The following is a 24,198-nucleotide window of genomic DNA, read 5'->3' as shown; positions in this document are numbered from 1 at the left end:
CAGAGAAGCTGAGGAAGAGGCAGACTGGGAAGACTCAAATCCTCTGGCCCAGTAAAATATTGTCTATTTACCCTGGCTAGCTTCAGGTCCACAGAAACACACCTGCTTCTGCCTCCCCAGTGCTGGGATTAAAAGCATGTGCCAACCATGCCTAGGCACAACTGGTTTGCTTCCCGAGTCGCTCTCACATCTCAAATTCTAGAGGATCTGACAAGAGGCATTTTAATCCTAAAGATCTGCAGAAGAGAGGCAACTAACAAGGAACCAACACACAGTCAAAGCTACAGGGCCAAGAGAGAGCCAGGGGAAATCCACAGACCGAGAAGGCAGCTAAGTCAAACACTGAATTACTGTCCTGAGCTCTTTAAAATGTACTAACTACCTCGAGGCTATGGGAGAACCCATTAGATGCAGCACTCTATCTATATATAGTTTGAAAGATAACTAAATTCAGTCTTACACATTCCCAGCTAATACATATTATAGAAATTGTAGACCACATATTCCAAGTATAGATTAGTGCTGGGAGCTCTACAAAAGTGACCATGATTTGACAATTGTTGAAACACATCTTTACATCTTTTACTACACCAGTGTGAAATCGAAGGGAAAAGTAAGCCTGAAGTAAAATGACCACATTATCATATTTAAGAAACTTAAAAAGAAAAAATTTCTATCCTTCAGAACCACTGGACAGAAGGTAAGATCCCAAAGACAGGTAAGATCTCAATGTCAGACAAAACACAGAAGGAAGATAAGATACTCTACAGTCACAGGGATATAGGAATAAACACTCTCTCTCATGTTTCCAGGACACAGTGCTCAAATCAGGACACCACCCCTGGCACATGAGGGGACAGTAAAGACACAAAACCATGTGCACGTAAATACCTTTTGGAGCAATTCATTAAATTCATATTTGTGGAACTAAAGTATGTAAGAATGTTGGAAATTAACATCTTGATAACTCAATATTCCATTTGGCTATCAATTTTATTTCTTGCTCCACATATATAGGCATTCTGATTCCTATAAAGCCCAGTTTGAAACTAATCTAGCTTTAGGAGTCTCAGTGACACTGAACACATGAAGCACTGAAATTACAAACTATTACTTCACCCTAGTGAGCCATGATCAGCCTCAAACACTACTCAACTCTTACCACCATGGCCAAACCCTTAATAAATGAACCCAAGACTTCCTTTCTCTCATCCGCCTGTCCCTACTCCTCTCTCTGAGACAGGGCTCTGCTACCAAGCTGTAGCTGGCCTAGCACTCACCATGTATCCCTGTCAGGCCTCAAACTCACAGTAATCTTCCTGCCTCAGCATCTCAAGAGCTAGGACTACAGGTATCCACCACCCTGCCTGGCTGACCATTTTGTTGTTGTTGTTCTTGTTCCTTTAGAAAATTATCTGGCTGATTCTTGACAGTAATAAAAGATTATGTTTCCTCCCAAAGTTTTCCATTTCTAATTTAGTAAATATTAGAAAATATTTAAAGTAGTTGGGTTTAAAGAAAAGTACAGAGCCCTAAAACGTGAAGTGAGGAGCAGCCTTCCTTCCACTGACATTCTGTGCTAATTCTTTGCTATAGGGATTGAGAGATGCTTAGAGGTCTCTATCCTTTCCAGTTATGAGAAACAAAAGAAAATGTCACCATACATTGCTATGTCTCCTAGGGTAATAATTAAGGTAACAGTTAAAAATATAAGCATACATTTAAAAGAAAAAAAATCCCACCATCTAACAATATCCTCATTCCCATACATACAGGGAAAAGCAGGGTCCTTCTCCATAGCACTCATTTTTTCCAAAACCACCATTCCTTACCTATATTATCCTTTTCTTTGCAAGAAATTGAATAGCAGCAAATTTCTCTATCTTGAATAGCAGACAGGTTCCTATAAGAAACACAACTGGTCAGCACTGATGGCCACTGTCAGGTTCATCACACTCTACTCAGGCTCATTCATGGTCACTACTATACAAAAGAATACTTTCCACTAATTAAGTTTTAAAGATCTACTTTCTTGTTGCCTAGTTCATCAAACTAAGAACATGGCACGATCATTTCTGAGTAACATTTTTATGCTTACAAAACAGAGGGCAGTCTATAATACACAAACACGCCTGTCAACATTGCTCTTCTTAGGACCTACATTTTTTCAATTAGCTGTTTCTCATCCAAGGCATTTGGAAGATCTCTCTTGTTTCCAAGTACTAGTACCTTTAAAAAGAAAAGATTATGAGTAAGTCTCATGTATAAAAAGGTCACAGAAACATATTATAGTATCTTAATACACCAAAACTGCTTTCATGTTACATATGCCTTAATCTTAAAGTGCACATGAGAAGTATTAAATAAATAAAAGCACGTTTGAGTGATTAGCAGCCAAGCCTCAATTCAGTCTGTGGCCAACTTTTATTTAAAATATTCAATGTCTGATACTCTTGGAGCTGAGAGATGGGTTAGTGGGGAAAGGCTGATGACCTGAGTTCAATTCACATAACAGAAGGGGTGAAAGGATTCCCATAAGTTGTGGGATCATCTGACCTCTAAACCCAAGCCATAGCACACATGCATGAAATCCAATGATTTAATCTACAGCATTAAACAAAAACTCTAAGGCTGTGATGTACATTCCGAGATGTCTACTCCATTGTTGGTGGGATTGCAGACTAGTGTAACCATTCTGGAAATCAGTCTGGAGGTTCCTCAGAAAATTGGACATTGAACTGCCTGAGGATCCAGCTATACCTCTCTTGGGCATATACCCAAAAGATGCCCCAACATATAAAAAAGACACGTGCTCCACTATGTTCACAGCAGCCTTATTTATAATAGCCAGAAGCTGGAAAGAACCCAGATGCCCTTCAACAGAGGAATGGATACAGAAAATGTGGTACATCTACACAATGGAATATTACTCAGCTATCAAAAACAATGACTTTATGAAATTCGTAGGCAAATGGTTGGAACTGGAAAATATCATCCTGAGTGAGGTAACCCAATCACAGAAAAACACACATGGTATGCACTCATTGATAAGTGGCTATTAGCCCAAATGCTTGAATTACCCTAGATGCCTAGAACAAATGAAACTCAAGACGGATGATCAAAATGTGAATGCTTCACTCCTTCTTTAAAAGGGGAACAAGAATACCCTTGGCAGGGAATAGAGAGGCAAAGATTAAAACAGACACAGAAGGTACAGCCATTTAGAACCTGCCCCACATGTGGCCCATACATATACAGCCATCCAATTAGACAAGATGGATGAAGCAAAGAAGGGCAGGCTGACAGGAACCGGATGTAGATCTCTCCTGAGAGACACAGCCAGAATACAGCAAATACAGAGGCGAATGCCAGCAGCAAACCACTGAACTGAGAATAGGACCCCCGTTGAAGGAATCAGAGAAAGAACTGGAAGAGCTCGAAGTTGGCTCGAGACCCCATATGTACAACAATGCCAAGCAACCAGAGCTTTCAGGGACTAAGCCACTACCTAAAGACTATACATGGACTGACCCTGGACTCTGACCTCATAGGTAGCAATGAATATCCTAGTAAGAGCACCAGTGGAAGGGGAAGCCCTGGGTCCTGCTAAAACTGAAGCCCCAGTGAACTAGATTGTTGGGGGGAGGGCGGCAATGGGGGGAGGGCGGCAATGCGGGGAGGGTGGGGAGGGGAACACCCATAAGGAAGGGGAGTGGGGAGGGGGATGTTTGCCCGGAAACCGGGAAAGGGAATAACACTCGAAATGTAAATAAGAAATACTCAAGTTAATTAAAAAAAAAGAAAAAAGAAAAAAAAAAGAAAGAAAAAAAAAAAAAAAGAAAGTCATAACTTTCACTGTTGTCAGGTGAGGCAGAGGTTGGCAGATCTCTGTGATTCTGAGCCAGTCTCTCTACATATTTAGATCCAAGAAGTTATCTTTGAAAAGAAACAATCTTCACAGCTAAGGGTTTATGTGTCAATCAAATGCAGACACGGAGATTCCAGCTTTTCTTTCAACAACAACATGGGCACATAACCTAGAGTCAAAGACACCCTGAATACCAAGCTCGTCAACATTCTAGCAAAAAGGGGGAAAGAAGCTCAAATACCCCCACCCCTAACTGAGGCTCTAGTATAGATAATGGCCTCTAGAGGAATGTCAGTTTGCTTTAAAGGTGTGGACTCTGGTAAACTGACCATGCTCCAATGGATAGTCCCACATACATGAGAATACAGCAGCATAAACTGGATTCAGTGGGTCATCAAAAAAATCTATTTTTAAAGGGACCAAAGCTGAGTGAGGGTGGACTTGGGAGGAGTTAGGAAGAGGAGTGAATTGAAAATATGAACAAAATACATTTTATGAGGACCAGTTCTAGTAGCCACTGACTTTTATTCCAATATTCTGGAAGCAGACAGATATTTCACTGCAAAGCCAGCCTGGTATATGAAGTGAGACCTTTTCTATAAACCCAGACACACAGACAGACAGACAGACAGACAGACAGACAGACACACACACACACACACACACACACACACACACACACACACACACACACTGAAATGTTCAAAATTGATAGAAGTTTCATAGGAAAAGAAAACCCTAAGAATTGCTATTACACAGAGCTCTTCCCATGAGATAACTTGGCTCACAGCTGCCTTCATCTCTAAAACCCTTCCCTGCATGTTGACTGACCTGAGCACTACCCTATCACAGAACTCCAAAGAAAGCTTCCTAAAACCATTCACATCATCAGTCCCCTCTTCACCACTTCAGCTCATTCTACAACAGTATCAGTGATATGTTTAAACCCATGCAATCTTTAAGTGTGTCACATGCAGATCACATGTCACTCAACTTAAGACATCCCCATGGCTCTTTGTTCTGGAAACTGCTTCTTTCCACCAAGGGCCTGTGCCTGGAACTCTTCCCTACCCACCAACAAGACACATCCTTCACATTCTACTCACCCTTCAGATCTCCATGATTCACCTTCCTCCTGCAGCTCTACCTATATAAATGTCTGCAATTCTTGGACACTTCTGTGCTTGTCTTCATACTGATTGATCACCAGACTGCACCATTAAACGCCCACTCAATCTCTCAATCTATTTCCCCCTTGGCATGTAGTATTCCCAGAACCAAGCACTGCTCTCACTACACAGTTTGGTGTCTATCAGGTTAAGGCATCTATGGACAGTATAATATCCAGGATCCAGCAGACAATGAGCAAAGGTGACCCTAGTCTTTGTGAACACACTCCAGAAAAGTGATTATTCTCCCACACAGAGATCTTTACATCAACACAGAACTTTTCCAGGCTGGCCTAGAACTCATAGCAATCCTGCCAGTTTCCCAAGTACAAGGATTACAGACATAAGCAACCTCACCAGGTGAGACAAACAATTCTTAACAAAAATACTTCAAATAATTGCTTCAGTGAGGAAATGCCATAAGCAGTAGAGAAAGATCTGAAAGATATATTCAATTTTACAATGTTGGAGCCATTCCTCTTAACCTTTACAAACAAACACATTTTACTAATTGCAAACATAATTATCTAGACTCACAGGCTGGGCTATGTAGCAAGATGCAGGCCTCCCTGAGATACAATGAAATCTGTCTCAAAAAAACAAAAAACTAAGCCAAAAAATATTGGGGGAGGGGAGAGTACTACAATTCCACTGAACGTACAGACTTCCCTTTGCTGAGGTTCCCTAAACAGCACAGTCAGCAACTATTACAGAGCACTTCTGCTACGTTACATATTATTAGTAATCCAAATGTAACTCAAAGAACATGAAAGAAGGTATGCAGTTTACATGTAAATACTATGCCATTTTCCACAAAGGACCTGAGAAGCCAGTATGGTGACAAACTACCATTATTCCAACACTTGGGAGGCTGAGGCAACAAAATCACATGTTCTAGGCCACCAGGGCCACATCATAAGGCTTAATCTCAAACAAGGATAAGAAAAGAAAAAAAAAAGAGAAGAGAAGAGAGAGAAAGGAAGGAAAGAAAAGAAAGGGTAAAGGGAAGCAAAAATCTTAAGGCTTCTATATTTGTGGAAATTTGGGATCCTAAAACCCATCTGTAGGGATATCAAGATTGACTCAATCCCAATGTTAAATATGTAACTGCAAATATAAAAAACAGAGTCTCCAAACTTACTGGGATTCCTTGTAACTGTGGCTTATCTAGAAGATTGTGCAGTTCATTTCGAGAGGCTTCTATCTTTTCTCGATCTGCAGCATCTATCATGTAACTTAAGAAGAAAGCAAAGTGATCTCAATATGCTATCACTATAGTCTCAATAAACTACAGTTATAGATTTTACATTTCTCAAGACTTACAATACTGAAGACTGCTGGTGAACAGACATTACAAAACAAATTCTTTGAAGAAAAGGGAGCAAAAGGAAACAACAACAAAAGAGGCAACAACTTACACAATTGCATTGACGCCTCTGCAATACCGCTCCCACATGCTCCGGAACCGGGGCTGCCCTCCTATGTCCCAGATCTGTGATGAAAACAAGGCAGTTCTTAATAAAGATACATCATAGTCATTGATGAGGAAATCACAAAGACCTGCTTGGACAAATATGATAAAGTGATGCTTAATCACTATTAGCCAATACAGGCCTAATCATGGATCCACACAACTTTAGGATAACAAGCTTAACATCTACAAAACCACACAACGTCCAGATGTGGATGTCAAAACAAAACAGCAGCTTGTCTACTAAAGGTGAAGCGCATCATTTTGAATTGCTCTGTAAGTACCAGAGTCAACATTCCTTCCCTTAGAATTTCCCATAAAAATATCACTGTTCGGCCTGCTCTATTAGGCACTGTGCTATATATGGTTACATAAAACTCATGAAGACTGTTGTCAAAAGAGCCACAGAGAACTTAGCAAGCACATCTGTCAACAAGAACTGGGTAAAATGGTCTCTGGTTCAGGCTAGAGGCCTAAACTCGTAGAATTACAGAATGAAAGTAAGAGCTACAAGAAAAAGTTAAATCCCCTAACAGGAACTAAAAAGAAATTATACTAAAAATGAGCTATACTTTTTACACCTATTTTGGTTTCCACTTTAAGCTTAATAATGAAGAAAAAACTGAGTTACAATATCTACTACCAGAAATATACTGAGCTAAAATTAATGTAAGTAATTACCAACTTTCAATATAAAACATTACTCAGGCAGAACATGGGACTGTTATTTTCTGGAACTCTCAAGATATGTTACTTCTACTAACCCATATGGTAAGTTGACTTTTAAGGGCTTCTACAGTTAATCTCTTAAACACTTTAACCTATCAGAAAACATCAATAACTGATCTACAGTCTTTCAAAACATGTCATCCATTACTGGCAATTGTAAGTAGCAGGTAAAAGCAGAGAAAACAGAAATTTTTCTGATTACAATTTAAATCAATTATAAAAAGGACAATACATAACACACATGCATGCATGCATATATACATATAGACACATACATATGAATGCATACAACATACATGTAAAGTATAAGAATCCAACATACCTTTATTGTGACGTTACCTTTAGTTACTTTCCTCATGTTGAAGCCCACGGTGGGTATCATATCTTCACTGAATTGACCAGACTAAACAAAATAAAACATTTTAAATTAGATTAATTAATAATAAAGAATCATAACATTATATAATCTTCTAGTTATCAATATTGCATTTGTATCTATTTTTAAAATGGAAACATCTGATTTTTAAAAGGGTATTTTGGAACCAGGGAAGCACTTGCTAAATGGGCCTGGAAACCTGAGGTCCAATCTCAGAACCCACATAAAGGTGAAAGGTGAGGAATGACTCCCCAAAGTTCTTCTCTGACCTCCACATATGCACTTTGGTAAGCATACTACACACATACATACATACATACATACATACATACACACACACACACACACACACACACTACTAATAAGTGAATAAAAAAATATATTATTTTGAGGCAGACAGTACATCTCACATCTGTAATCCCAGAAGGAGGAGTGCTAAGGCAGAACAGCCACAGGTTTAAGAGCTGCCTGGCCTGGGCAACACCCCGTCTCAAAAGAAGGGCATTTTGGAAATGTACTGGTATTTCTTATAGATGTTCCTAAATTGAAAAGGGAAACTTTTGCCAAACACAGTAATATATATACCTTTGTGTCACAGGCATGTGTCTGTGAGTTCAAGGTCAGCCTATTCTCAACAGCCATCTCTAGGCCAAATAGGTCTATATATAAATAGAAATTGTGGGGGTTGGGGATTTAGCTCAGCGGTAGAGCACTTGCCTAGCAAGCGCAAGGCCCTGGGTTCGGTCCCCAGCTCCAAAAAAAAAAGAAAAAGAAAAAAAAAAAAAGAAAGTGTGAGGGGCAGCTGGGGAAACAGCTCAGCGCCTAAGAGCACTGCCTGCTCTTCCAGGCGGCCCAAGTTTGATTCCCAGAACCCACAGGGCAGCTCATAACCGTCTGTAACGTCATTCGGTCCCAAGGATTTGACGCCCTCTTTTGGTGCGTGTGAGCGCTATATGCATATGGTAGAGATACATTCTTGCTGGCAAAATACCCACACGCATAAAAGAAATCTTTTAAATGCAGAAGAGTTTTTACAGTATGACATGAAAATTTACAAATTCTCACTTCTCCACACATTTTCACAAAGAAATGAGAAGTCAAGAGGAAAACTTTATAGTTTTTTCTTCGGTAGCTAAACTGCTTTGGCAATAAATGTTAAAACTTAATGCTGAAACAAACAGTTCTGAGAAAAAATACTGAAGAGTAGATTATTTCAGTTTGTCTCTAATAGAACTAATAAAATGCACTTTAATTTAGAACTTCATTTTATGAATCAATCAATTTGTTCCCTTTTTGGCTTAATTTTAGTATCTGTGTTAAGACTAAAATTAGATGCTTTACAATAGTTTTATTAATATTTTACATTCAAAATGCTTATCCGGGGCCAGCAAGACAGCTCAGCGGGTATAGGCGCTTACCAACAAGCTTGAGAGAAAGCAGAGTTTTTTGTGAGTCATCTGAACACACACATGCATGTCATGGTACGCATACACATGCATGCAAACACTCAACACATAAATAAATGGAATACTTAATACTCCTCTCTTTGGAATTTGATTATGTACTTTCAGAAAGTTTCTATTTTCAACTGGACGACCAATAACCATTATATCTCACTGCTTTTAAATCTACCCTTTCCTAATTAGAAACGGCATGCTAAACATCATACAGAGAAAAATAAACATCTGGGTCCTCATTTTTTCCCATTATTGTGTATTTCTGAATAAACAGTAGATTTGTGTTGTAATATTACAATGTATCAAAGATTAAAAATTTAGAATGGTTTCAAATTGTCTTGATTCATCTCCCACATTCCAAAGAAATCTTACAAATTAGTAACTTTGTTAACACATCAGTCAGAATTATTGCTACCCTTTGTCAGTGTTCAGTATTTAATGGCTACCAAATCACTCCACAAAGCACCTGATTTACCCACTGGGTTATTATTCTAATCTTTTACAGCTTCTATACACTGTCATATTACTCAGGAGTCTCACATTCCACACCATATCCTCTGAACCACGGTCAATGCTAAATGGATGTGTTTCTATCCTAGACACTTTACCGACTAGAAGCTTTCTCAGTTGAACTTCCGAACTGGTCAACATGGTGCTGGTTAAACAACAGGACTACTCTCAAGAGACAACTCAAGCAAGTAAGATTTTTTTTTTCCTGTGAGGCCCCAACACTGGTTTATTGTGTACTGTGACTTTATGTCACCCACACCAGCATTCTATACTTTTAAGTTCTCAGCAACACGGACTCCAACTTTACAAATTCATTTCCTGTGCAGAACTCAGAAAGTTTTTTTTGTTTTGTTTTGGTTTCCTGTCAGTTCAGCAGTGTTCTGTTTGATCTAGAAAGTAAAAATTTAAGTAACTGAAATCATTACTTTCGAATATATACAACATCACTCTCGGAATTTTCACATAATATATGTTTGCTTGAAATAGTCTCACTAAATAGTTCCAGCTGACCCTAAACTTATGCAAATACTCCTGCCTCTCTCTACCTCCCAAAAGCTGGAATTACAGTCATAGAACTCTACATTCAGTCCATACAAATTACACATTAAAAAAAAAATCTAGTGCTAGTTGGGCCATGGTGGCATACGCCTTTAACCCCAGCACTTGAGAGGCAGAGGCAGTAGGATCTCTTTGAGTTCAAGGCTAGCCTGATCTATGCAGAAAGCAGCCAGAGCTACAAAATGATCCACTATCTCACAAACAACAAAACCTAGTGCTATCAAAATGATAGCATGATGTGCGACACACACATAAGCCCATGAAAAGATGTTTTACATCACTAGTCATTAGGGAAACACATTTTAAAACAAAGATAGTGTTGTAAAACATTAAGACAGCTACTAAGAAAATAAAGTTTAAAATTCAGAAAAGAAGTGTTTCTAGGCTGGATGTAAATACACCTGTAATCCCATCTTGACTTGGAAGCTAAGGCAGTAGAATCACAAATGTAAGGCCAAAGACTGAACTACACAGGTGGATCCTGTCTGAAAAACAGAAAGGAAGGTTGCAAAGAAGCTGAAACCTTTGCTGTGTACAGAGGGCAGGAGACTGTGTTACACAGCTGCTAGCAGAAACAGTGTGGGGCTCTTCAAAAGCCAACAATGGATCTCTGACATGCTACAGTCAGGATGCAGCTCGTGTCCCTAGAATTCATGTTCAAAGTTTGACCCCATAGTGGCACTACAATGTGGGGTCTAGAAGACATGCTGGTTTATCAGGAGCACTACCTGAGAAAAGACTAGTCACTCCCATGCCTACCAGAGCTAGTTCTCAGAGACCAGCGCTGCATGCTAAGCCTGACCCTGAGTCTTGCAATGTGATCACTTTCTCTTAAAAATGCTCACCCTACTGTGAGGCCAACAGCCAGAAGGTTCTCACAGGAGCCAGAGTCAATCAAGGAGGTATATGCCTGTCAACACCTGGACCTGTGGGTTAAACTGACATTCTTTTTCTGTAAAGCTAAAGCTATTGCCTGAATTAAAGGTGGATGGGGAGGGTTTTATTTTTATTTTTCTATCCTTTTTTTTCCTTCAATTTATGACCATACTATTTTCTCCCCATATCCTTCTCTTAATGACTAACTGTAGAACTACCTGAATTGCACTGATAAATGGTACAAGCAGCCTGTAATCCCAGCACTCAGGAAACTGAGGCAGTAAGATCATAAGTTTAACACCACCTAGTCTACACCTAGTCTACACAGTGAAATCCTGTCTAAAAGGAAAACCAAAGCCAAACACAAAAGACCACATATATTATGATTTCATCTTTTACAAAATATCCATAAAGGGTCTTATGGGGAAAGAAAGAGTTAGAGCTATATGTCTATCCACAACTATGCAACTCAGACCATGTGTTGAAATAACTAATTTGCACATCTGAAATTGGTGAGTTTTATGGTAAGTAAATTGATACTTCAGTGATATTTTAATGAAGTAGGAAGGACCAAGAGCTAGAAGTCACTTAATAATGAGCATTTGCCCAGTTCTGTAGAAGACTGGGTTTGGTCCCCAGCAAGATAGACAACAGAAAGCACTGACACATTCCCCTTTTACTAGCCACTTCCTGGCCACACTGACAGTCACAATTAAGAGGCAATTGTCAATGGGACCTCATGAAACTGAAAATCCTCTGTAAGTCAAAGGACACTATTATTAGGACAAAGCGACAGCCTACAGATTGGGAAAAGATCTTCACTAACCCTACATCTGACAGAGGGCTAATAACTAAAATATATAAAGAATTCAGGAAGCTAGACACCAACAATCCAAAAAACCCAATTTATAAATGAGGTACAGAGCTAAACAGAGAATTCTCAACAGTGGAATCTGGAATGGCCATGAAGCACTTAAAGAAATATTCAAAGTCCTTAGTCATCAGGGAAATGCAGATCAAAACACCTTTGAGATTCAACCTTACATCTATCAGAATGGCTAAGATCAAACACTCAAAGGACAGCACATGCTGGTGAGGTTACAGAGCAAGGGAAGCACTCCTCCACAGCTGGTGGAAGTGCAAACTTGTGCAATCACTCTGGAAATCAATCGGTGGGTTCTCGGTAGATTGGAAATAGTTCTACCTCAAGACCCAGCTATACCATTCCTGGGCATATACCCAAAACATATGCTAGAATACCACAAGGACACTTGCTCAACTATGTTCATAGCAGCTTTATTTGTAGTAGTCAGAAACTGGAAACATACTAAATTAAATGTCTCTCAACTGAAAAAGAAATACAGAAAATGTGGTATACACAATAGAATACTACTTAGCTATTAAAAACAAAACATCATGGAGTTTGCAGGCAAATGGATGGAACTAGAAAATGTCATCCTGAGTGAGGTAACATAGACCCAGAAGGACATACATAGTATAGTATGTACTCACTTATAAGCAGACATTAGCCATAAAGGATAGTTAGCCATAGCAGGATAACCCCGCTATAATCAACAGACCCAAAGAAGCCCAAGAACAAGGAGGGGACAAGGGAGAATATTTGACTCTTTTTAAGATGGGGAAACAAAATAAGACACTGGAAATTGATGGAAAAGGGAAAAGGGAAATCAGTAGAAGGGGGAATGGGGAGGGGACCAAAGGAGGGGATGACAGGGAGAGCAGGGGAGAGAAAAGGGAGATCAGCTGGGTGGTAGGGGCAATCCTTAGGACTTGTCAGAGACCTGGGGTGGGGAGAAGCCCCAGAGGGCCTAAGGGGGGTGACTCTAGCTGAGACCCCTACCAGTGGGGAACAGATATGAACCTGAAGTGGCAACTTCTTGTAGCCAGGCAGGCCTCCCGGTGAAAGGAGAAGAACAACAACCCACCCACAAAGCCTTCCAAAAGATGTGCAGGATCACAGAGCAGAGACTGAGAAAATGGCCAACCAATGAGTGCCCCAAAGTGAGACCCATCCCACTGCCAAGAACCAATCCCTGGCCCTATTAATAATATTCCATATGCTTGCAGACAGGAACCTAGCAGTACCTGTCCTCTGAGAGGCTCTACTCCACCCAGCAGCCAATGGGAAGATGCAGAGTCTCACACCCAAACAGTAGATGGAGCTCAAGGAGGATTACAGAGTTGGGAGAAGGACTGAGGGACCAGAAGAGGACAGGGACTCCACAGGAAAACCAAGAGTCCACTAACCTGGACCCTTGGCACTCCCAGAGACTGAATCACAAACCAAAGAGCGAGCACAGGCTGGACCCAAGTCCCCCACCCAGCACATATATAGCATATGAGCAGCTTGGACTTCATACAGGTTCCCCAAACTGGAGCAGGGATTGTCCCTAAGCCTGTCCCTTGCTTGCCTGCCTGCCCACCCACCTGCCCCTAAATGAACAGCCTTGTCTGGCCTCAGTGGGGGAGGCTGTGCCTAGGCCTGAGCAACTTGATAGGGGGAGGGGGGATGACACCCAGAGGTGGGCTTCCCCTTCTCAAGAGAAAAGGAAGGGGGAATGGGAGGAGGACTTATGAGGGGGCACTGGCAGGGGGAGAGGAAGAGTTGATATTGGGTTGTAAAGGGAATAAATAAATTTAATGAAAAAAAGGGGGCAATTGTCAATACAAAGCAAAACCCAGCAGTGATGGAAACCAGATGCATAACCCACACACAAGCCACTGACTAATCAGGTTTTCTTCAATTTACAAGCACAAGATGCTCTGGACTAAGCTAAGAACTCACAACCCACATTCCAGAACTGGACATTAATGAACTACATTGTGCTCACCTGGTTCTGGTGGCACACTCGAAATAGTGGCAGACATCGACCTCCCATCCTCCAACACCCCATTTTTTCTGCTAATAAAGCATTCTCTACTCCTATCACTGTCTCAAGTTACTAGCTTTCTTCAGCCACAATCTTCTGCAGCCCCAGACCTTTCAATACTGTTGCCAAAAGTGAATTATTATTCCATATGACCCAGCAATTTTGCTTCTGGATACTAACTCAAGGAACTGAAAAAAAGCAGGGATTCTAAGAGATTTTTGTGAGCTCATGTTCACAGCAGCATCGTTTAAAATACTAAGAGGTAGATGAATTCCACAGGTACATGAGAAGACAGGCAAACTAATTGTGATATACATACAGTAGAATATTAAATACATGCCAGATGAGCTAAGTCAATCACCAAAAAGAACTCGCACATGTTCTTGTTGAATGAGGTCCTCAAAGACAGCCCATCTGTGATGGTGGCCAGTGGGCAGGCATCACAGAAAACTTTTTAAATGAACGCACACTTGGACACTTCTCACAACCTATGGACTGTGAGTCAATGTTCTTGTGTCCAGGGACTTCTCAACAATTAGATAACAACTAATCTCAGTGGGGAGATTAGGTACATAGCCCCAGCATAGATGGATGGAAAGTGGGGACAAGGGAAAAGGAGAGAAGGGGAGAAGAGTCTACCTGAGATTGATGTAGAATTCCAGCACTCTGAAAGACTGAGATAGATCAAACAGCTCATAGTATACCAGTAGGCCTTGAATTCAATTTCCAGTGCCACCAAAAATCAATAAGTAGGGCTGGAGAGATGGTTCAGCAGTTAAGAACAATGACTGCTGCTGCTTCCAGAAGACCTGGGTCCAACCCCTTGCACCTATATGTTGGCTCTTAACCATCTATAAATCCAGTTCTGGGAAATCTGACACCTCTTCTGGCCTCAAGGGGAACCAGGCACACACATAGTGCACAGATGTACATGCAGGCAGAACACCCATACACAAGAATAAAATTATTGAACAGGGTAAATAGAGAGTTCAAAGCACTTCTCTTACAAAGGACCCAGGTTTCAGTTCCCATGAGACTCTAACACCCTCTTCTGGCCCCTATGGGCAGTGCATGCAAGTATTACATAGACACATATTCACGCAAAACACCTTTGCTCATACTGGGAGAAAAAAAAAAAGATTTCTTTTTAATGAGGGAGAGGCTAGAAAGACTTGCAAAAGACATAGGTCCAATTTTCAGAAGCTGCATGGCAGCTCCAAACAATATGTAACAGCTTGAAGGAATCCAATTCCTCCTTCTAACTTCTTTAACCACAGGCATGTTCAGTTAGTTCACACACATAAGTGCAGACAAAACATTTAGACAAATCAAAAAATCTAATAAATTTTTTCTTATTTTAAAAATATGTAACAAATGAAGAGAGGAGAATGCAAGGAGAGTAGAAGGGGAGGGGACAGGCAAGCTTACTCTCCTGACTAAATATTTAAAATTGTGATCATCAGTAACGCTTCCATAAGAAAACACAACGGTGTAGAGAGCAGTGGTGTTCTAGGGTGTACCTGAACCTTCTTAAGGGATCATTCATGTCTTTCTTCACCAGTATTACTCAAGCAAATTACTGAAATGTACTGACAATAATATCTTGCCATCGCTACCAATAATCTACAACAGCTAAATAGTAAACTGCCCCAGCTGGAGACACCTCTCAGTGGGTAAAGTCTTTGCCCTGCAAGCAGACCTAAGAGTGGATTCTTCAGGACATACATAAAGCTGGACACAGTAGCCTATGGCTGTAAGCCCAGTGCTCCTACAGTGAGGTGCAAGACAGAAACACAACAGTCAGAAGCTAGCAGGCCAGCTAGCATGGCATGTGCACTAACAAGAGGCCCTGCTTCACTTTCTCTTATTTTGCTCCAGATACATTTTACTTAACCAAGTTTCAGGGATTCTATCTTGTGACTTTGGTTCATAGGGTATGCATGGATAGCCATACAGAACATCACACAACCAAATGAGTAAAATAAAATGCTGATAAGAGCTTGATCCTCCTGAACGGCATATGAGTGTTCTCCAAAATGCTTCTTAACTGTGCGATTTTTCTATACACTAAAAATAATTTCCAAAGATAGCATTATTAATTTTTTTGATGTACTAGAAATCCAACCTAGGCTTTTGGTCATGCTAAGCAACTGTTCTTTTCAGAGCTACATCCCTGGGGGCAAGTAAACCGTGCCACTGGACAGAAGAGGTACGGTTGTGTGAGCCCAAAGCCCATGAAACTCCAAATTGAGTACAGTAGGCACAGGGCCAGCTCCCAGCCAAACTCGCCTCCTCTGGAACACATAAGCACAACATCTTACTGAGAGGACCATGACAATTAGTCACATAGGGAAACACCTGACCTGCTTCCCCATGCTACTGCAGCATCACCAGCATCTCAAGCTGAGCCACTGGGAAGCATCTACCCCTGGATCCCATGCTACTCCTCAATGTTTATAATGTCCCTGTCCACATGGAACAAAGTTGTTTCGTCTGAGAGTGGCTGTTTTACTGAGTCGTAACACTTGAGGGAAGAGTTTTCTCTCCCGAAGCATTCACTGCTGGACTTTTAGACCTGCCTGGCAGACCAAGCTCACACCCCTGCCATCCCTGCTGCTAATACTGGCAAAATCATGGTAGTGGCCGAGACCTGGGACCCTGCTACCTGCCCTGCTCGGCTTCCCTTCTGAGATCTGTAACCAGAAACTCACAGTATCCCTACTGAAGACAAGACATCCTAAACCCTGAATGGCTTTTAAAACAGGGGCAGTCAAAAAACACTTTACAACTTCTTCTACGAACTGTGTCTGGTCTTAGAACACAAATAGCTTTGTCACAACACCTTTTACATTAGAGGCAGAGAAAATTCCATGATCACTCAATCATAAGAATTGACAGTTACTTCAGAAATAGATGCATGAATACAAACCAGATTGAAAATTTCTTCAATATTCCAACAGACACTAACTTATGTCTTGTAATAGGAGAAAGCATGCTTTATAATTTTTGTAGAAAGAAAAACCTTTGACTTTAAAACTGCCTGGTTTGTTGTTTGCAGCAATAGGAACTGATTTGCAATTTACTTCAATGTTTCCATTGTAACTTACAAGCCAGAAAGGAAAGTGTATGCGTGCATTATTTCAAGACCAAGCTCCTCTTTGTTGGGATATGCATATATCAACGCAACATGCTTCTCTATACAGCAGCTGCCGACACACACACACACACACACACACACACACACACACACACACACACACACACACACACTAGGGCAGATGCCACTGTTAGGATGCTGTCTTCAGAATGGTGAGAAAACTCATCCACAGTTGCCCAGTCTAGTACCATCCTAAAGATCACGAGAGTCACTGTCTCCTCTTTTCAGAGCACTCGAGCACAACACACACACACCCATTGGATTCACTCCCAACTGGAGACACACTTCCTCCCTACTGCACATTAGCTGAAAAGTACAAGTTATGGGATTCATCTTAGCAATTAAATCTTACGATCAAATCACAAAGTCCCTCAAAATTCCCACGGCCTTTTGAGTGAGAACTCTCTTCAGAAATAGCAAAGTGAAGGAAGAATGTGTGGAACTGTAAAATGAGACTTTCCATCCCTACACATATAGGCAGCTGTGCTGCGCTGAGGCATTCTTTTTCTAAATGATCCAAATTCCCCACATGGGCCATCACACCAGATCCACCAAATTCAGAAACATGTTTCCCTGAAGAAAAAAAAAAAATCAAACTTGTTGCAAAATCCTAACAATGCAAGATTTTTTTTTCAAAACCAGCAAAATTGGCAATAGCAGACTCAAAAACAATCTTGGAACTACTTTGTCCCTGGCAGAGACAAAGAGCCTTCCATGCATGCTGCAGACAGGACCCCTGTACAAACAAAATCGTCATACACTGATATATAGCTGGTTTTATACCTACCTATTCAAATCAACTGACTTCAACCACCGTGTGAGGCTTTTTATATCTAGAGTGTCTGTGTAGATGAAAATGATGTTTCCTAGGTGTACAGACAGGCAGGTAAGAGTAAAGTAGGACAAGCCACAGACACTCCATCACGGGCACCCAGTGTGCAGCTACTCCTAGCCTCACTTCTTCTGTGCCTTTGGCAGCATGTACAGTAACTGTGCCATGCACCTACTGCGCTCTTTCCTCTGTGGTTTTATAAAACCATTCAGCTACTCTGCCTCTCCCAGTATGCAAGCACTTAATCATTCACTCATTTAGTAAACAGAGAGAAGAGAGAAACTACAAAACAAATATAAAAGTACTGCCCAAGAACTATTAAAATAGTCTATGCAAAGGAGGTAGTAGTGATATAGAACAATGAGTATCCAATAAAATCCTTTCTAAAGTGGTGACTTTAACATCCCCTAAAGATAATTTAAACCTATTGGACAACTATAGAAAATAATACAAATTGCCCATTTCATAAAGCTACAACAAAGTGTTTTTTTTTTCTTTTTTTTTTTTTTCAGAGCTGGGGACCGAACCCAGGGCCTTGTGGTTGCTAAGCAAGCGCTCTACCACTGAGCTAAATCCCCAACCCCAACAAAGTGTTTTAAATGTTTTCACCATGAAAACAAATAGCAGGGGCTCCAGTGCTGTTTGGTGGTGGAGCTCGTGTCTGAGCACACCTGTGGCTGTGCGTTACATCCCAAGGTGTTTACCTTGACTAAAATGTTAACGCAATGTATGACTGTACATGTATTGTACACCACGGGGCACTACATAAATATGTAAAGACTGTTGTTCTCATGTATCATCTATATGAAGAGCTTTAAAAGGACAGTTAATGCCTTTAATCTTTGCATTTGGAGGCAGAGGCAGGTAGATCTCTCTGCTGTTTCCAAAAACAACAACAACCCTCAAAGACAACTGCCACATAGCATCCTGATTGTGCTACTTGAAAATGAATCTACAGTTCTAAACCTCAGTCCAGCTTGATTGATGTCCACTTTTGATCCCATATAGATATAAACAACTGTAACGACCTCTCACAGAATGGACATGTGATCTCTTTCTATAATTGCTAAGTTCCTATACCAGATCCTGCCTCATTGCTTCAAATGCCTACTGCTCCCTTTCCTCTGGCTTCGTTTTCTCTTCTTAGTCTCAAAGGCCAGCAGAGATTAAGCATCTTTGTTTCTTAGCAGCCACCCTTTAAAACAGTACTTAATTTAATAAGGTACATTCCTTTCGTCTGTTAGGCAAACCTACACTTGGGCAGTATGGTCTCTAACTCTTCGTAGCTGCAATATTCCCATAAGCCACTCTAATATTCTGCCTCTGATGAGCAGCTCTTGAGAGGCAAGCCTTGTCCAGATAGTGGCTGCAAAGTTTATTTTTCAAAATCAGTAGTGGTTAAGTTTTTAAATATGTACAAGTCATCACAAATAACTGTATGGATTCTAACACAAATCTTTTGACTAGAAACACTAGTCACATATGCAAATTGAACATATCAGACCAAAATTCTCTACAACTTTCTATATAATGATACATGAGAACTACTAATGAAAAACCTAATTGTATTCCAATCTTAACTCACTAGAAACAACTAACTGTCCTTGCCTGCGTGTTCCAGGGGAGCCACTCAGCAACAATCTCCTTTTCAAAGACAACTCCTGAGGATTATAATGTTCTCCAGCCCCAATTTCAATTAGGAGCATGACACTCTCATTCTGCTAACCTGTATTCCTGAAGAACATTTACTTCTAAAGAGCTCGCAATGCTTCCTGTGTGCACTATACCCGTCACTAACAGCACTGGAATAGGCCTACAATTTTCAGTTTGCTCTGTGTGTAAATTCATTTTGCTATTTAACCAACCCAACAAGCAACCTCCTTGATAAGCCATCAAAATTAAACTGACACCCTAAAGAAATAAGTTAAAGAGCTATAGTAAGCATGTAATTGCAGCCCTTGGGAGACTAAAGCAAAAGAAAAGTTGTGACTTCCAGACCATTCTGGACTACAGAACTACAGAGTAACAGCCTATATTAAAAAAAAAAAAAAAAAAAAAAAAAAAAAAAAAAAAAAAAGCAGCCTGGTGTAGTGACACATCACTTTAGTCTTAGTGCTGGGGAGGCAGATGCAAATAGATCACTAAGTTCAAGGCTAGCTTAGCCTATAGAGTGAGGGCTAGGCCAGCCACGACTGCATAATGAGGGCCTGTCTCAAGATCGGGTAAAATGTATTATGGAAAGGAAAAAGAAAAAAGTCAAAATCCCAAGTTACCTTCTAGGTATCTATTAGAGCTTTACCGGGTAGTTATTAGAGGCACCCAGTGATAGAAATCAGCAGACTATGCAACGTGAGTCCTTTAGTCTAAAAGACAGGACAAAAAGCTTCATGGAAAGGCTTCAGAATATACTGCAACTCTTTTCTCTGAAACTATCTTTTTAAGTGTGTGTCTATGTAGGGGTGTGTAGGGGCATGTGCATGTGAACACCAATGTCCTCTGAGGATAGAGGTGTCTGGTCTCTGGGAGCTAGAGTCACAAGTAGCTGTGAGTTGTCCAATGATTGTGCTAGAAATCAAACTCAGGTTCCTCAGAAAATTGGAAATAGACCTACCTGAAAACCCAGCTATACCACTCTTGGGCCAAAAGCTATACCCAAAAGATGCCCTGCCATGCCACAGGGGCATGTGGTCCACTATGTTCATAGCGGCCTTATTTGTGACAGCCAGAAGCTGGAAACAGCCCAGATGTCCTACAACAGAAGAATGAATACAGAAAATGTGGTTCATTTACACAACGGAATACTACTCAGCTATTAAGAACAAGGACATCCTGAGTTTTGCAGACAAATGGATGGAACTAGAAAATGTCATCCTGAGTAAAGTAACTCAGACTCAAAAGGACATCCATAGTTATGTACTCACTAATAAGTGGGTGTTAGCTTTGAAAGTACAGAATACCAGGATACAATCCACAGAACTCAAGAAGGTTAACAAGCCAAAGGGCCCAAGTGAGGATGCTCCAGTTCCACTTGTGAAGAAGAAGAGCAATCAAAGGGGGTCGGGAGGGGAGAAGTTGGGAGGGAGGGACCTGGGTGGGATAGAGGACAAGAAGGGGAAAGGAGGACCATGACCAGGTATGGAGGGAGGGGGAGAAACAGGACTGATGTCCTGAGGGCCAGCAGAAAAAATGGAAACATTCTTAGGAGTTAGGAGGTGGGTGAACCCTCTAGAATGTACCAGAGACCTAGGAGGTGAGAGATTCTCAGGACTCAAAGAGAGGGACCTTAGATAAAACGCCCTAGAGTGGGGGGGGGGGGGAAGTGTAGAGTCCACCTCCAGTAGAAAGACAGGACATCAAGTGGAGGGATGGGGTTGCCATCCCACCAGCAAAGCTCTGACTGTAGATGGCTGTCTGTCAGCAGGTGAAAGACAAGGCTAGATAGAGCCTGTGATTAGACAGTGGAAAAGGAGGGCGGGCTGAGAGGTTCTGAGAGGGAAGAGAGATAGGAGGGAAGGAAAGGTAGGAAGGAAGATGGAGGAAAAGACAATCCAGATTCTGTGTGGCATTAAATAGCCACAGGTAGCTATGGATATCTTATAAGGGATGGATAATTACAGGACAATTTGTCTTATCTAGGTGGGCAGTTTATATCAATATCAAATTGGCTCTGTGTTCATTGTGTAGACATTTTGTGGGGTGAGAATTTACTGGTAAAAATCTGATAAATTACAAACCTCTAGAGTTTTGATTTTACCAGGTTACAGGGATTTTTGACTGCTAACCACGGGGGCAGATAGATGAGAATGTGAACAGAATCCACAAGAGAGCCGAGATATGTGCATTCAATGCATGGGGCTAACCATGGAAGCCGTGAGACTACTGAGACCAGAGAGTAGCCGGTGCTAGGGTAGGATGAAGCCTTTGTTTTATTTTGCACAACAGATGGAGCCAAATGAGGGGCACAAACCCAAGACCCTGGGATTAAGAGTCATGCTCTACCAACTGAATTGTTTCTATCTGAAAGAACTGCAGAGACAAAAATGGAGACGTGTCTAAGGGAAAGGAGGTTCAGTTTCAGCCCACATTGGGATCCAGCTCAAGGGGAGGCTCCAAGACCTGACACTATTAACTGATGCTATGGTGTACTTACCGTAGACAAAAGCCTAGCATGAGTGCCCTGAGAGGTCCAACAAGCAGCTGAAAGAGTCAGATGCAGATACTACACCCAACCATTTGACAGAAGGTAGGGATCCCTGTGGTTGAATTAGGAGAAAGCTGGGGGAAACTGAGTAGGCAGGCAATCCCAAAGACCAGCAGTTTCAACTGAACTGGACAACCTAGATCTCTCAGACAATGAGCCACCAACCAGGCAGGATACACCAGCAGAGGACTGCCTGGTCTGGCCTCAGTGAGAGAAGAGGTGCCTAACCCTCTAGAGACTTGAGACCCCAGGGAGTGAGGAGGTCTGGTGGTGGTGGTAGGGACATCCTCTTAGAGAGGGGGACAGAAGGTATGGGATGAGAGTCAGAGGGCAGACTGGGAGGTGGAATAACAACTTCACTGTAAAAAAGATTAATGAATAATAAAGAGAAAGGGGGGAGGGGAGGGAAGAGGAGGGGAGGGGAAGGGAGAAGAAGAGAGGAGAGGAGAGGAGAGGAGAGGAGAGGAGAGGAGAGGAGAGGAGAGGAGAGGAGAGGAGAGGTGAGATGAGATGAGATGAAACTCAGGTCCCTACAAGAACAGCCTGCACTCCTAACCACCAAGCCTTCTTCTGTCAAGCCCTAAACTGCAAATTTTCAACCTTATTAAACATTAAGATGAATTTCACAATCCTAACTCAGCCTTCAGAATACTGGGATTACAGGCTTGTACCATTGTACCACCTTGCATAGCTTGCTCCACAAGGCTGAAATGAAATCTGGCGTCTCAAACTACATCCATAAAATCTCAGTCAGCCACCTGAGCTGAAGAACAACAGACAAGACAAAGTGAATGGAGGAAAGCTCATGAGCTCTCAACACCACACAAAGAAGTACAAGCACTGAGAGTGGGAGAAATAGTCTTCCACAGGGAAGAGCGCACCAACTGCTTATTCAATACCAGAAAACATACACACAAGTAACATTACACAGGCTCAACAGGTTATGTTTAGAAAGATTATACACACACACACACACACACACACACACACACACACACACACACACACATATGTAACAATTAATGAAAAAAAGAGGCCATGAATTTGAAAGAGTAAAGAGCAGGTGGTACATGGAAAGGTTTAGAGGGAGGAAAGGGAAGGAAGAATTATTATAATTATCTTATAAATATACTTAATTACATTATAATTCTCAAAAATGAAAGAAAAAACTGTCCAAAAAAAGTGAATGAGGGCTAATGGATAAGTGGGACACCACCAAGCTGACCAACACAAATATTTTGGAAATTCCAGATAACTCTAAGCAGAAACCTACATCAAACTATGTAAAGACAAAGACGGAGACTCCTGAAGGTAGCAAGCGGGAAGCAATCCATCACAGATTTGTATTAGCAGATTTTTCATCAAGTATTTTAGAGGCTTGGCTATGGAGTGGAGACCAGAGACAGACTATCATCTTAATATGCACTCTTACCCAATACCAAGAAGAGTGTAGGTCAGAAGGACTGTCACTCAGTGCACTAAGAGTCGGCGGGGGATACAGTCCCATAGCAAACCTACCGAACCTCAGTAAGCCTGGGTCTGACACCTAGCACCAAAAGCAAAAAGTTAAATGTAATACAGCATATGAACAGAAAAGGGCTGTCCACATGATCACTGACTGACAGCCAGGCATGGTGGTGCACACCCATAATGTAATCCCAGCACTTCTAGAGAAGGAAAAGGAAGCTTAAGAGTTCTGGGCCAGTGGCTGGCATCAGACACCATCCTCAATCACTGTCCATCTTTTTTTTTTTTTTTTTTTTTTGAGACAGGGTCTCTCACTGGAGGTATGTGCCTGGGTGGCTGGCCAGCAAGCCCCAGGGATCCTCTTCTCCATCTTCCCATGTGCCCACACCCCAACTCACACTTGGGTGACAAAGTACTTAATTGTGCTCGAGCCATCTCAGCACTCATCCTGAGCTGTAAAGGTTCTGAGTACAGCAGGAATCATGGGTTAACTGTAACCTAGGCAACGGTTTCTGGGTGACTTCCTCACGTTTCTCACATTTGCTCAATTGCAGACCTAAATAGCCACTAATGATGTTGCAGTTTCAAACAGCAAAGTTTAGAATTCCCTAGAAGCAGAATGTGACCAACTTGACG

General features: G+C 41.4%; 1 protein-coding gene across 3 annotated transcripts in view; it reads right to left on the bottom strand.

The window, feature by feature from the left end:
- Positions 1-24,198, bottom strand: part of Arl8b (ADP-ribosylation factor like GTPase 8B) — a 43,984-nt gene that overhangs the window by 3,269 nt on the left and 16,517 nt on the right. For 2 of the 3 annotated variants that reach the window (NM_001024332.1, XM_039108199.2), the window contains exons 2-6: positions 7,560-7,640; positions 6,456-6,529; positions 6,179-6,272; positions 2,162-2,229; positions 1,833-1,903 (exon numbers count right to left, since the gene is read on the bottom strand). In NM_001024332.1, the coding sequence (NP_001019503.1) occupies positions 1,833-1,903; positions 2,162-2,229; positions 6,179-6,272; positions 6,456-6,529; positions 7,560-7,640 (388 nt within the window). The remainder of the gene's footprint in view (positions 1-1,832; positions 1,904-2,161; positions 2,230-6,178; positions 6,273-6,455; positions 6,530-7,559; positions 7,641-24,198) is intronic. The other variant, XM_039108198.2, reaches the window with a different exon arrangement.

Source organism: Rattus norvegicus, chromosome 4 (assembly GCF_036323735.1).
Source record: "Rattus norvegicus strain BN/NHsdMcwi chromosome 4, GRCr8, whole genome shotgun sequence".
NCBI classification, from domain to species: domain Eukaryota; kingdom Metazoa; phylum Chordata; class Mammalia; order Rodentia; family Muridae; genus Rattus; species Rattus norvegicus.
The sequence above is the reverse complement of the archived record's forward strand: the minus strand, read 5'-3'. Positions and strand labels throughout refer to the sequence as shown.